At 40.4% G+C, this 13,889-nt stretch overlaps 1 protein-coding gene across 7 annotated transcripts in view; it reads left to right on the top strand.

The window, feature by feature from the left end:
* Positions 1–13,889, top strand: part of dclk2a (doublecortin-like kinase 2a) — a 272,233-nt gene that overhangs the window by 224,147 nt on the left and 34,197 nt on the right. For all 7 annotated transcript variants that reach the window (XM_078405988.1, XM_078405981.1, XM_078406002.1 and 4 more), the window contains 2 exons: positions 11,736–11,869; positions 13,452–13,529. In XM_078405988.1, the coding sequence (XP_078262114.1) occupies positions 11,736–11,869; positions 13,452–13,529 (212 nt within the window). The remainder of the gene's footprint in view (positions 1–11,735; positions 11,870–13,451; positions 13,530–13,889) is intronic.

The raw sequence follows: 13,889 nt of genomic DNA, 5'->3' as shown, positions 1-13,889 counted from the left end.
CAAAGCCTTGATGTAATGCCTCTACTTCTTTAGAAGGCTTAGGAAGTTTGGCATGTCCCCAACAACTCTCATTAATTTCTACAGATGCACCATAGAAAGCACTTTGTCAGGATGCATCTCAGCTTGGTTTGGGAACAGCTCCATCCAAGACCACAAATTGCAACTAATTGTGGGCGCAGCCCAAACCACCACACAAACTAACCTCACTTCCATTGACTCCATTCATACCTCACGCTGCCTCAGCAAGGCCAGCAGCATAATTAAGGATGAGCCGCGCCCTGGCCACTCCCTCTTATCCCCTCTCCCATCAGGCAAAAAGAAAACGCACACCACCAGATTCAGGGATAGTTTCTTCCCAGCTGTTATCAGGCAACTGAATCATCCTACCACTAACCAGAGAGCAGTGCTGATCTACTATCTACCTCTTTGGTGACCTTCAGACTAACCTTGATCAGACTTTGCTGGCTTTACCTTGCACTAAACGTTATTCCCTTATCATGTAACTGTCCACTGTAAATGGATCGATTATAATCATGTATTATCTTTCTGCTGACTGGTTAGCCTGCAACAAAAGCTTTTCACTGTACCTCGGTACATGTGACAGTAAACTAAACTAAATTGTCAAAAATGTTGGCTATTCAGAGCAAAGTCTTGAAACCAGTCAGTATTAAGACTATTGTTACTGCATGCCGTATAGTCTGCACTTGATTTGTACTTGATTGAGAACCTTCCTTTTCAATGCAATCACAGTGAGGAATGTGGGGAATCCGCTGTGGTGGATGTTTATGTTAACTTTTATGTAGTTGTGTGTCTTGTTGCTTTTTTTAGTATGGCTGTATGGTAATACGAATATCCGTGTGCCATAATTGGTACACGTGACAATAAAAGACCTTTGAAAGACACATTGTTGATTCCCAGAAGTAGGCTGATTTGTATTTCTGAGAAAACATCAGCACCCCTCCCAGAATCCGAAGCAACTCCAGCCTCACAATAAACTAAGGTCCCCACTGATTGCAATTGCAATTGAGCTCAACCATTGTGCAGTAATTTTATGTGGGGCAGCGGCAGGAATACAAAAAATCACTCTAGAAAATATTCACATCTCCTTTGGCAGCTGCCAAGCTTTCTGATGGCTTGATATTGGCAGTGTCCTAATTGTTTCCTGTGAAAACCCTGTGATGTGTCCAACTCAGTCTTTCCTTTATACTAAAGGTATTAGCTATTCCATCATTTCTCCATTATATTCAACACTCAGCATCCATTTACTTTAATCAACTATAAAATGCTTGCCCTGCTCGAGTCTATATACTCAGTACTTTGACACAAAATGCTGGAGTAACTCAGCGGGACAGGCAACAACACTGGAGAGAAGGAATGGGTGACGTTTCTGTGTACGTCTCCCCTGATTTCAGTCTGAAGAATGGTCTCGAACCGAAACGTCACCCATTCCTTCTCTCCAGAGATGCTGCCTGTCCCGCTGAGTTACTCCAGCATTTTGTGTCTATCTTCGTTTTAAACGAGCATCTGCTGTTCCTTCCGACACATTCCCAGTACTTTGTATGGCATTGAGTTATATATATTTAGTTCTCCTTTAGGATAAATATAGGAACTGAGGGAAATGCATTCAAATCATGACTCCAATACATTATAGTTTACTTCTTGCTGTATCTTCACCATTGATGTGAAGTCTTCATTCGTAATTCGAATATCACTGTACCTTAATTGGTACAAGTGACAATAGAAGACCTTTGAACTCTTTGAAGTCTTCATTGAAATTACAAGGTCTGCCTCGGAAAGAAAAGTAATCACAGTGCTGGGCTAACTGTGATGGGTAACTGTACCGCCTTCCAGTGAGTGTGATAGCTGTTAAACACCAGGGATCTCATTATTGACATTTTACTCCATTGTACCATCTTTTAACTCAGTGTTGAGAAGTAACAGAGAACTACTGATGATCAAGGCCACTGGCTCCAAATACATAAATTATCAACAGACCCAATTTTTGTAACTGATATGTAGGTGGGCAGTTCTTTGAAACAATTGGAATGTTGTGCAGCAGCAAATAATGTAATACATTTTTCAAATGTATAGCACATGGAAATGAACACAAATTACAGCATATAGTGGAGCCCATGCCACACATTGGTTGGTTCCTTCCGAAGGAGTGAGTGAAGTTGTGCTGATTGTATTATGACAGGGGCCTCCAATCTTTTCAGCATGAGGGCTGAATATATACATTATATATTTGGCACAATTCTGCAGGCCGTAGGAAAAAATAAAGAAATGTCAGTTTTATAAATTTAATGAACTCAAAAAAGAACTTAAGTAAAACAAATGGAAGAAATTCACATCAAGGTTAGGTTAGATTAGATTAGGAAAGGTTAAACTAGGTTAGGTTAGATTAGGTTAGTTTACATTAGGTTTATATGGCTGGGTAAATGTAAAAATTGTCCCTAGTGGGTGTAGGATAGTGTTAATGTGCGGGGATCGCTGGGCGGCACGGACTTGGTGGGCCGAAAAGGCCTGTTTCCGGCTGTATATATATGATATGATATGATATGATATGAACAAATAAATAATATTCAATTTTTAAAAAGAGCTTGAAATATTGGAATATATGTATACCGTAGGTATATAATTATTTATAAAACAGAACAAATACAGTGATCACCACTGGGGGAGAGAGATGGGGGTAAAGAGGGGGGAGAGAGAGAGAGGGGGTGGGGAGAGAGTCAGGGTAGAGGGGGTAGCGGGTGAGAGCGGGAGTGCGGGGAGGGGGAGGTTGTCAGAGGAGACGTGAGGTGCTGTTCCTCCAATTTGCAGTGTCGGTTCATGCATTAACCATATTTTTGATGCAGTGAACACTAAAGCACTCTCCTAAAAATGCATTTACAAGACGCTGCTGACACAGCAGCTTTTGTTCTAAGTCACTTGCGGGGGCAGCTCCCTCCCTCTCTCTCTCTCGCTCTCGCTCTCGCTCTCGCTCTCGCTCTCGCTCTCTCTCTCTCTCTCTCTCTCTCTCTCTCTCTCTCTCTCTCTCTCTCTCTCTCTCTCTCTCTCTCTCTCTCTCTCTCTCTCTCTCTCTCTCTCTCTCTCTCTCTCTCTCTCTCTCTCTCTCCAGTGCCAGCGAAATCTGCGCCGCTCCTCCATTCTCTTCCCTGGCCCCGTCTCCCTCTAACGCAGCAAAATAAAAACAAACACAAGCGTTGTAGTTGTTGTTCAGAAAGGGGTGAGCAGTGGCAGCGGCGGCGAGGAGGGAAGTTTCCTTGGGTTTGTTGTTTGCAAGGGGGCGCTGCGATCTCTCGCCTTGTCCCGGCTCTGGGTCGGTGGTGATCCACTCTCCGGTGAGCCTACGCCGGCAACTTCTACCTCCAGTCCCCGCCGCCGCGGTTCCACGGCTCCGGGACAAGTTAGAGTTGAGGAGAGTTAAGGGGAACTCGCTACTAAGTAACCATATATACACCAAATTAACAGTTTTGAAAACAGTATTTTCTTACCTATACGGAGAAAAACTGGAAAAAACGGATGAAACGAAGGTTTGTTTACACCTAGCAGATCAGCTGGCGACAATTCTATGCGACCTATGACCTGCGCATGCTCAGTCGGAATACCGAGCTCGCTTATAGCCCGCCGCACAGAACGTGTTAAGAGCTTGCTGCGGTCTAGATAAAATCTCATGGCGGGCCAGATGTGGCCCGTGGGCCATAGTTTGGAGACCCCTGTAGTATGACTTAACAAGGTGCAATAATTGGTTACCAAAAGGTTCAAGCAAACATTAAGTACCTGAATTACAAGGGGAAGCTGCAGAAACTGCACTTGGTTATTTTAAAAGAGATTGGAAAGGATTTTACTGAAATATCCAAGAATGGATATTTGTCAAAAATGTTAAACGTGAGAAACCTTTTACCTCAATCTGGAAATGAACTGTGACAACAGGCAGAATGAAATAAATCTCAGAAAAGTGAACATATTTCTCTAGATGTGACAATCTGTAAGTTCTGCTGTGCAGTGCAGCATTGTTTTAATGCACTACATCTTGAAATTTTATCAAAATTGCTAAGCTTAATGAGGTGCTTGGTGCACAGGCAGTACACTTCCAGATCTTTGAAGCAAGACCTCTGTGTGAATGACACACCCAAGCACGGGGTTAACGTGCAATATTCAGTTTAACATCACATCTGTGAAATTGTTCTATGCAAAAGCAGACGCCCTGAGTAGCAAAGCAGATGTTGGCTGGGATGGGGAGCGTTGAAGCCTGCTTTGCAGCTTAAGTGCCTGACCCGTCCCAGGGCCCTGCTGGCTAGTCTGCGACATTCATCATCGTTCAGATAAGCTTTTCTTTGAGTCTTCATTTTTACAGAACCCCTCAACAGCCCTTTTGCCCTCAGGCAAATACAATCATCTCCCCAACCCACTGCCCAAACATCTTCCTGAGACCCCCACCTCCCCTGATTTGTCTACATTTTCTCAGCCTTATTCTATTACATCCCATCTTTACAATCTTCACTCCCTGGCTCACCATAACCCCCTCCACCACCACCATCTCCACCTTTTTACAACTCAGTCTGGTCTCCAGAGCATGTCCACGGTAGTCTCCATTTTCTTCACTGGTGGAACAATGTGTTGGTTTTCGCTGGTAACCGTGAAACCCCCGGACATCATCCACAATAAAATATTCAAACGAGGATAACGCAGACAGAACTGTGGTGTCCCCTCCCCCCACCCACGAGATGCCACTTTAACATGCAATTTTATGTAGATTATAATTTCTGGCCCAACTACTTCAAATAGAGGATGGATAATGTTTTAGTGCATTATTTATGGAAGCATTTGAGGCTGATAATAGCAATAATTATCAAATGAGTTCAACAGGCATTTGGTAAGAAAATTATTTGAAGGATGTTGTTATTTAACCATGTATCCTGAGATTGGCCAGATATACATTTTCCCAGTTCGATTTCTGTTTTTGTTTTTATATCATTTCTGGCCAGTATTACAATTTGGCAAGAATACATGAAATTGTCAAGTATTTTAAAAACATCGTTCTCCAGATGCCAAAACCTTTGTTTTGGGCACACTGCTTCTAATACATGATAAAACTACTTATTTTCTTGAACCTGAGACTGAGTTCTATTCTGATTATTTTTTATTTGTTTGAGAAGGGGACACATCAATATCTTTATCAGGACTTTGTTGCGCTTGAGTGCTTGCTGTCTAATTATATTTTCCTGTCTTTGTCAGTATTGTCAGCACATTTAGGAACAATTTCAAACTCTTGGTTGGCCCAGAATGGGATTTTGTATTATATTGTTTACTGAGAACTACGCTCGGTAGGAAAGGAACTGCAGATGCTGGTTTAAACCAAAGATACACAAAATTCTGGAGTAACTCAGTGGGACAGGCAGCATCTCTGGAGAGAATGAATGGGTGACGTTATGGTTCGAGACCCTTCTTCAGACTGATATCAGGGGAGATGGAGATACATAGATAAGGAAGTGTAAGGTATGAAACCAGGACAAAGGGGATGGGGATCAAGGAAAATGTAGAATAGATCATTGTTAGCTGGGAGAAGGTAACAAAAAAGCAAACAGAGATAAAATGTACTCGGAGACATTCAGACTGGTCGGAGAACTGGGAAAGGGGAGGGATGGAGAGAGGGTTACTTGAACTTAGAGAAGTCAATGTTCATACCGCTGGTGAGTAAGCTGACCTCAATATGAGTTGCTTTTGCTGTGTGTTCACTGATAACTGGTGAATGTACAGAAGCTTGAAAGCGCACATCACCAAACTCAAGAACAGTTTCTTCCACTCTGCTTTCAGGCTTCCGAATGGTCCTTCCATAAGCTAGGATACTGTTTGATTCACCTCTACCCCAATGTGGAAAGTGGTCTTTGTCCAAGGAACTGATACGCTACAATGCTAAGAACTATATTCTGCACTCTATTTTCTCTTTTACTCTCTCTATTGTACTTGAGTTTGACTTGATTGTATTCATGTATGATATTTCTAATCTGCTTGGATACCATGCAAAGCAAAACATTTCACTGTATCTCGGTACATGTGACACCAGTAAACCTACCCCTAAAGATAAAGCCAACAACTCTGACATATTGTTGGCTTGTGTATCCTGCACACCTTGATCATCCCCAGCAGGACACGTCTTTCCATTGCACCTGTTAAGCTTCACGGTAAAAATATGTGGTTTTTACTAATTAATTGATATTATTTTTCCCCAAAACTATTGGGGAAAAGATATGTTAAAATAAAAATTAAATTGTTGATCTTCCAGTTTTATTTTTCTCATTGTTAAGAATAACTGGTGTATATTGCTGAAATTAAATTGAAATTCTGATTATTTAGTTGTATTAATAAACATTTTGAGAACACAGATAATAGAAACATAGAAAAATAGGTGCATGGGATAGGCTATTTGACCCTTTGAGCCAGCACCGCCATTCAATATGATCATGGCTGATCATCTAAAATCAGTACCCCATTCCTGCTTTTTCCCTAAATCCCTTGATTCCTTTAGCCCTAAGAACTAAATCTAACTCTCTTGAAAACAGCCAGTGAATTGGCCTCCGCTGCCTTCTGTGGCAGAGAAATCCACCACAACTCTCTGGGTGAAGAAGTTTTTCCTTGTCTCAGTCCTAAATGGCCTACCCCTTATTCTTAAACTGTGACCCCTGGTTCTGGACTACCCCAACATCGGGAACATTTATCCTGCATAATGTACCAGATTTAGGAAGAATTATGGGAGATGCCCCTCAGTACTGCATCTGAGAGAACTTGTCAGCAGGTCCCCTTCTTCTCAACACTCACAGAGCTTAAAGATCCCGTGCAGTTTGATTGGAAATCTTAATTTATCATTTAATGTGCCGTTCTGCTATTTAAATTCCCCAAGTACAACTTTTAAAAACTACTGTGCTTACACAGTTTAAATAAAAGGAAACATTGAGAGGCATGTCCATGCAGGGTACAGTTAGAGTCATACTGTTCCTTTTTTTAATGGATTTTTTTGTGTGGCGATGGGGGGGGAATCTGGGCATCTTTGGCAAGACCAACATTTATTCCCGTTTTGTAATTACCCAAAAGAAGGGAAAGTGAGCTGCTTTCTTGAAATGCTGTGAGTCCTTCTGATGCAGTCTTACTCCCACGGTTTTCTTTGGTAGGAAGTTAACACCTCTGTACAAAATCCTTTTGCAAAACAAAAAAAATCACACTCAGCATGAAATGCTCAGCATGCAACAGCCACGTCCTGCCACATGTCATCACTGGAAAAAAGAATGTGGAGCTCAAGTGAAAAATTTGAAACATGCAGGATATGGGTGTGTATCCTTTTATGGAGCATTCCAAGTAAGAATTTGTGTCTTTCAGAAGTTTTGATTTTTAATCATTCTAAAATGTCTTCATCAATAAAGCAAAAAAGCTTTGATATGAGAAAAATAGACATTTATTCCTCTAGTTTGTAGATTTTCATAGTGTGACTTCCTCCATGGACTAAAATAACGGTTCAGCGTGAGGGTGTAGCACTGAAAACCACTCTATCATCCCCTGCTGGAGAATTGGCCATATTCCCCAGGCCATGCTGAAAGCACACCTGAAAAAGGCAAGACAAACTGTTAATTAAGAACAAAGCTAATCCCTCTGGAAAACAATAACTAAATTATGAGAAACACTGTAAACATCTCATCAGACAGTTAACTGAATTGTCAGCATGGTCAGCATAACTTTAAGTTTTCAATATATGAACATAATGAAAATTCCTAGAAATGTAAAAGAAAATGGCAAAGGAGTTAAAAGTGGACAGATCGAGAAAATTAGCATGAGATTGCAATGCACGGTTAACCTTTGCCTCATTGCTTCCACCACAGCTGGAGGCCAGAAGCACTAAATTTAGCTTGCACTACTCACAGTCAGCATTTCTTAACATGGAAATGTATTCTGGCTAAAGGGCATTCCAGAGCATATTCTACCCTGGAAGATACTCAATGATAGCATTACACGTGAGACAGCCTTGCACTGGTGAAAGAAATTCAAAGGGGTGATATCCTGTTTCCACTTGGATGGAGATAACTCTGATAGTCTCGTGTTGAGCCCATGGCATTTAAATGCAGTGCAATCAAATGGCCTAACAATTGTGATCGGAATCAACAAATGCATCTTCAAAACCCATCTCCCACAAGCAACAATATACTTAAAACTTTAGATACTGTTCAGTAACTTACCAGTAATCTCTTCCAAGTAGGACTCATATTGAACATTGCTATACTTCATCAAACCCTCACTCATTTGGCACTGTTGCTAACCTCAGATCTGCTTTTGGTTTTGCCAGGTTTTCAACCGTGTGAGCTACAGCAAACAAAATAAATGCAGGCTACTCATTGACCCATTTCTGCTCTATTGCAGGAAAAGTGATATATAACCTCAAGACACAACCACAAATGTAAAGTAGGGCCTGTGGGGTTCCACTGATTTACCCCAGTGAAGGAAATCATGTTCTGACTTGGAATGCCTATTGTTGAATCCATAGCCAGCAGCAAGGCTGAAACCTTTGAAAATAATGGTATCCTCGTACCTAATCCACTTTCTTGCATTCCTTTTTTCCATCATTTCTCAACTGATTTGCAAATTGCAGATAGTGTTTGCATGTACCTCTCAATTTCACAAATCCCACCACTTCTGCCCCCTCCAATCATTTTTTCATATCAACATTTAACCCCTGCAGATAACTAAAATCTGAAACCTCACCTGACAGTGGCAGAAGACCAAGAAGGCAATGAAGATAAAAACTCGCATCAGATATATCTCGCATCTTAAAGTTAAAACTTGAGTTTAGGGTTGGATATACAACTATACTCATTAACTCCTGGATCTATTCCCATAATCTTTATATTTGTAATTCTCTTTTTTCTTTGCTTTCTCTCTATTAATTTATAGTCTTTTTTTTCAGTCTCTTTTCATCTTTATTTTTTCTTTAAAAATTTAAAAATTGAAGCTATGTAAGAATTCTATCACCAGTTTGTCGTTTATTATTATTTGTATATATGCTTTAAAAAAATGTAAACATTTTTTTTTTAAAGATATATCTCGCATCAGATATACTGTGGCTATCAAAAAATATTGGCCTGAATGTTCAGCACCATGTAAATTATCATGTGATTCCACAAGGATTTACACCATGATCAAGATGGCAAGTCAGTACCATAGTGGGAATTCGCCTTTTGCCTGGATGAGCTACTTCAATAAATAAGAAGCTCAACATCATCCAGGACAAAGTAACCCATTTGAATGGCATCTGATTTACCACGTAAATTCACTAAATCCACCAATACCAAACCCTGGCTGAAGTGTGTGCGATCTACATAATGCACTGCAGCAAATCGCCAAGACTACTTTAACAGCACCAGCCAAATAAGTGACCCCTATTGCTGGAATAACACGCTCTGCAACCAGATCTGAATACCACCATCTGCGAGTTGGTGTTTTTTCGAGTTACTCACCATAAGACTTGTAGCTGTATCTTCATTATTGCTTTGTCGAATCTCTGAAATATCTTATCTAACCAACCTACAAGACCAGAAGTTCTAGATGGCAGCGAGTGATGGGAAATAAATATTTGCCTGGAGAGTGATGTTCACAGAAGAATAAAAAATAGATACTGCATATAAGTCTGCACCTAATAACCTGTAACTCAGGCAGGAAGAAAGGATGACCCAAATACTCAGAGAACAAGGTCATCCATGACTTTCACTGCAGACGACTCAAATGAGCACTTTGTTGGGATGGTCATAGAGTCACATAGCTCTTTGGCCTGCCAAATCCACACCAACAATCAAGCATTCATTTACACTAATGCAATGCTAATCCCATTTATCTCCACGTTCCCATCAATACCTCTCAGATTCTGCCACTCACCTGCACACTGGGATCAATTTACAGTGGCCAATAAACCTACCAACACGTACGTCCTTTGGTTGTGGGAGGAAATTAGAGCACTTGAAGAAAACCCACGCAGGCATAGGGAGAGCATGCAAACTCCACACAGGCACCATTGGAGGTCAGGATCAAACGTATGTCGGAGAAGCGAGGCAGTGTCTTCATTAGCTAGGCCACTTTGCTGCCCTTGTATTACTTTGGACAATCATCATGAAGTGAGCACCTGCAATAATGTGAGGTCTACAATTGATCTTAGTTGATATATTACCATTACAGAGCTTTATAGATCTGAAGTCATACTAAACTTAAACTAAACCAAGTGTACACACCCCATATTCCCTTGAAATCCCCCCCACCACAGATTTTACAATTCCCAATACAGCAGGCCAATTTATATTTTGCAAATAACCTACCAACTCACACACATCTGTGGCATACAGTATAACACCAGATCACTTGGAGGTAACCCACAATCACTGGGACAACATGTAAATTCCATACCAATAGCACCAGAGATTATGATCGAACCCAGTCACTGTAGTTTTGAGGTAGCAGTTATATTAAATATACTACGGTGCCACCACGATAGGTTATCCTGCTCATCACACTCTGTTTATTGTCCGATCTTGCTCTACTTGAAATACATTGAACATCTCCAGTGCCGAAGAATCAAGCATTTCAGAGTTAAGATGCCTAGCCAAAATGACAAATATATCATTCATCTGGGAAATCACCTCCAAGGTGCTTCACTAATGTGTATTCACATCAAAATTGACAGAAAGCTAAGAAATACTAGAGTAGATGGCTTAAAATTCAACTCATGGCATAGCTTGAGAACTTTCGGGCGGGAGTTTCCGAATCTCTGTTCCTGTCGGTGAGGTTACATATACTGAAGGTGTGATAAGGGAGCAGAGCAAATAGAACCCTACGATGGTTGTTCTAAGTAATACAAGGGCAGCAAAGTGGCCTAGCTAATGGAAACACTGCCTCACTACTCCGTGACACACCTGTGAGTGATTGTAGAGCTTGCAGAGGTCAGAGAATTATCTTGGAGCATTGAAAACTGAAGATTGGGGATTTTGATATCAAGGCATTAGTTACCTAGGAAATTCAGTTGCTCAGGATGATAATACTTGGCAAGGATTCGCATGCAGCTAGCAGAGTTTTGGTTAAACAAAACTATGTATTGGATGTAGGTATGGAGAGTTTTCTTGGAAAGTAATTATAAAAGTTATGGGTTGAATGTAGGAATTTGGTGGTGGGTAAACTGAGGCAAGCAGGAAATAAATTGTTTCAGGTGTAGAATCAGGCAGTCTTTATGCTGGAGGCCAATGAAGTATGGAGATCAGCTCAGTGTCAGCGAGAATAGAGTAAGTGGCAGTGACAGAGAGTGGTCAGGGAGAGGGCTTGAAACAGTAGTGACGAAAGCAATTCTGTGGTGGGTAAATGAGATATTGGTTACATTTTCCTATGAGTAAATGGAAGACTGCACAATTCTTAATATCTTAGCATTGTTTGTTCTTTCTGGCACGGTGAAAGCTTCTGTTTCTGAAAAAAATATGTTTGGTCTAGCCTCCGAACAACTCACAAATGAATTGTTTGTTCTAGAAATCCTGAAAATTATCAAATTTGTTGTTCCACAGATTTATTTTATAACTTCCGAAGCTATCCTTTGGATTGTCATTCTACATTCGAAATATCTTGTGAATTCAATCGAATTTTGTATCCACTCGTACAATTTTTTTATTTACCGAAACAGGTACTTCAATAATCATCGTTTTTTTCTATCCCTGCAGGTGTGTGAATATGTAGATGGAACCAAATCCTTGAAACTGGGTGACTTTGGCCTAGCAACTCTGGTAGATGGGCCCCTGTATACAGTTTGTGGAACACCAACATATGTTGCTCCTGAGATCATTGCAGAGAGTGGGTAAGTAGTGATCAGGAGGTTAAGGTTAGTCTGGGGTTTTTTGTTCTTAAAGGAAAGTAGCTGCAAATTGGGCAGCAGCTTCTAGTGGTTCACTGGGTATTTAAGCTGAATGTTGTTGACTGATTAACCCATTAATGACGATTTACATTATCAATGCAGCATTAATTTTTCGGCACATTCGATCTGCTTATAATTTTCTGGAAGGCAAAGATAATTATTTCCTGGTTGAATCTTTTGTGCTTTATGGGTTCCAGCAACTCTCATTCTCCAGTCAAAATTTGTGATTCAAGTTCCAGTATTTAAACTTAGTTCTATTTTAGTTTAGTTTAGAGATACAGCACGGAAATACGTCCTTCGGCCCACCAAGTCCGCTGCAACCAGCGATCCCCGCACACTAACACTAACACTAGCACAGCACTGAGCACAGAAATCTAGGTTGGTTTTCCAGTGCAGTACCAAGTGACTCAGATGACAGTCATAGATTCTGTTTTATGCTAGATGCTCTGGAGACAGCATAGATCTTTTAAAGGAGAAAGATCCATGCAATCCCTAGACAATATTTATTTCTCAACAAACTTAGTTAAAACTAAGTCAGTCACTTGCACATTGCTCAGTGGAGAGCTGTGTTCTATGTATTACCGTGTCAATTATATTTCAATAAATGTTTGACTACAAAACACTTTGGGAAATCCTGAAATCTGGAAATGCAAGATATAAATGTATCTCCCCTTTAAGTTTGCTTTGTGTAAATAAATGAATCTAAAGGAGGCATGTTGGAAAGATCTTTATGCAAATAAACTGAAATCTGATACAAGATTATCTCATCATGTCATTCCTCCCAGTATACTCAATAATACATAAGGAATTGTGTGATAAAGGACTGTACCACAGAGACATAAGCAACATGCACCAGACAGCTCAATAAACAGAATTATGGACAAGAGACAGCTCACCCAACAATGTTGTCTCCCACAAAATATTTTACTCTGAATACGTAGTAACAGAAGTCATTTTATGTCACAATGATCTATAAGGCATATTTTCAAACGATCTGTTGGCACCCATCCACAAATAGCTGCTCGATTAGACATCTACCTGTGTTGTAACAGCATCTTTATTGTTTATTCATTCCCAGATTTTTTATATTCAGTAAATTTCTGAATAATATTTCTATTGAGTCTGCCTATCTCTATGAATGAAATGTCTTAGGCAATGATAAACTCTGTTGAGAACTAGGACAGTAAGTCCTGGGGAATGTGACATATTTGCAAATTAGTTGGATGTATGTTGCTTCCGATCTCAAATGGTTTTGAATCCAGTGCCATAGAAAAGCGAGTAAGTTAGTGCATCTATTTCAACTTAATTTAATTACAATACATTGTTTTGAAAATGACATCTCTGCAATGATAAATATTTTTACATGGGCCCATTCCAGCCATGTGAAAAAAAGCTGTCCATGATGATCATTACTTACAATTGAACTGTTTGGTACCATTACAAGTTATTATTTTGTTCAAACCTAAATAACAAAAGAATGTACTTTCTTTTGTTTAACTTACTTCTTCTGTTAATGTTCTTTCAGATATGGCTTGAAGGTTGACATTTGGGCAGCAGGCGTCATTACGTACATCCTTCTGTGTGGCTTCCCTCCATTCCGCAGGTAATTTGTTGCAGACCTCACAGTTAAGGCAAAATCTCTTTCCAACCCCAGCTGGTAACAGGAGCATGATGCATCTGAAGTTGGAGGCATGAAAATAACTAATCACAGGTGATGTTTGGCTTCAGAAGCTGCTGAGATTCTAATATTTCAAACAGGTTCTAGAAACAAAAGCAGAAGGCACAGAAAAAGAATCAAGTGAAGGTTACAGAAGGCTCTGTTCTTTGTCCCTCTGATCCCAGCTGAGGATCACTGAGTGTTGGAGCAGAAAATTAATTAAGCTGGGGAGGGGGAGAGAACGGAAAGGGGCTGAGTGAGTAGATTGTGCTGGTGATTGATTCCAGTGAAATCTTCTGCCAGGAA

The sequence above is a fragment of the Rhinoraja longicauda genome, chromosome 1 (genome assembly GCF_053455715.1).
Source record: "Rhinoraja longicauda isolate Sanriku21f chromosome 1, sRhiLon1.1, whole genome shotgun sequence".
Taxonomy (NCBI): domain Eukaryota; kingdom Metazoa; phylum Chordata; class Chondrichthyes; order Rajiformes; family Arhynchobatidae; genus Rhinoraja; species Rhinoraja longicauda.
The sequence above is the reverse complement of the archived record's forward strand: the minus strand, read 5'-3'. Positions and strand labels throughout refer to the sequence as shown.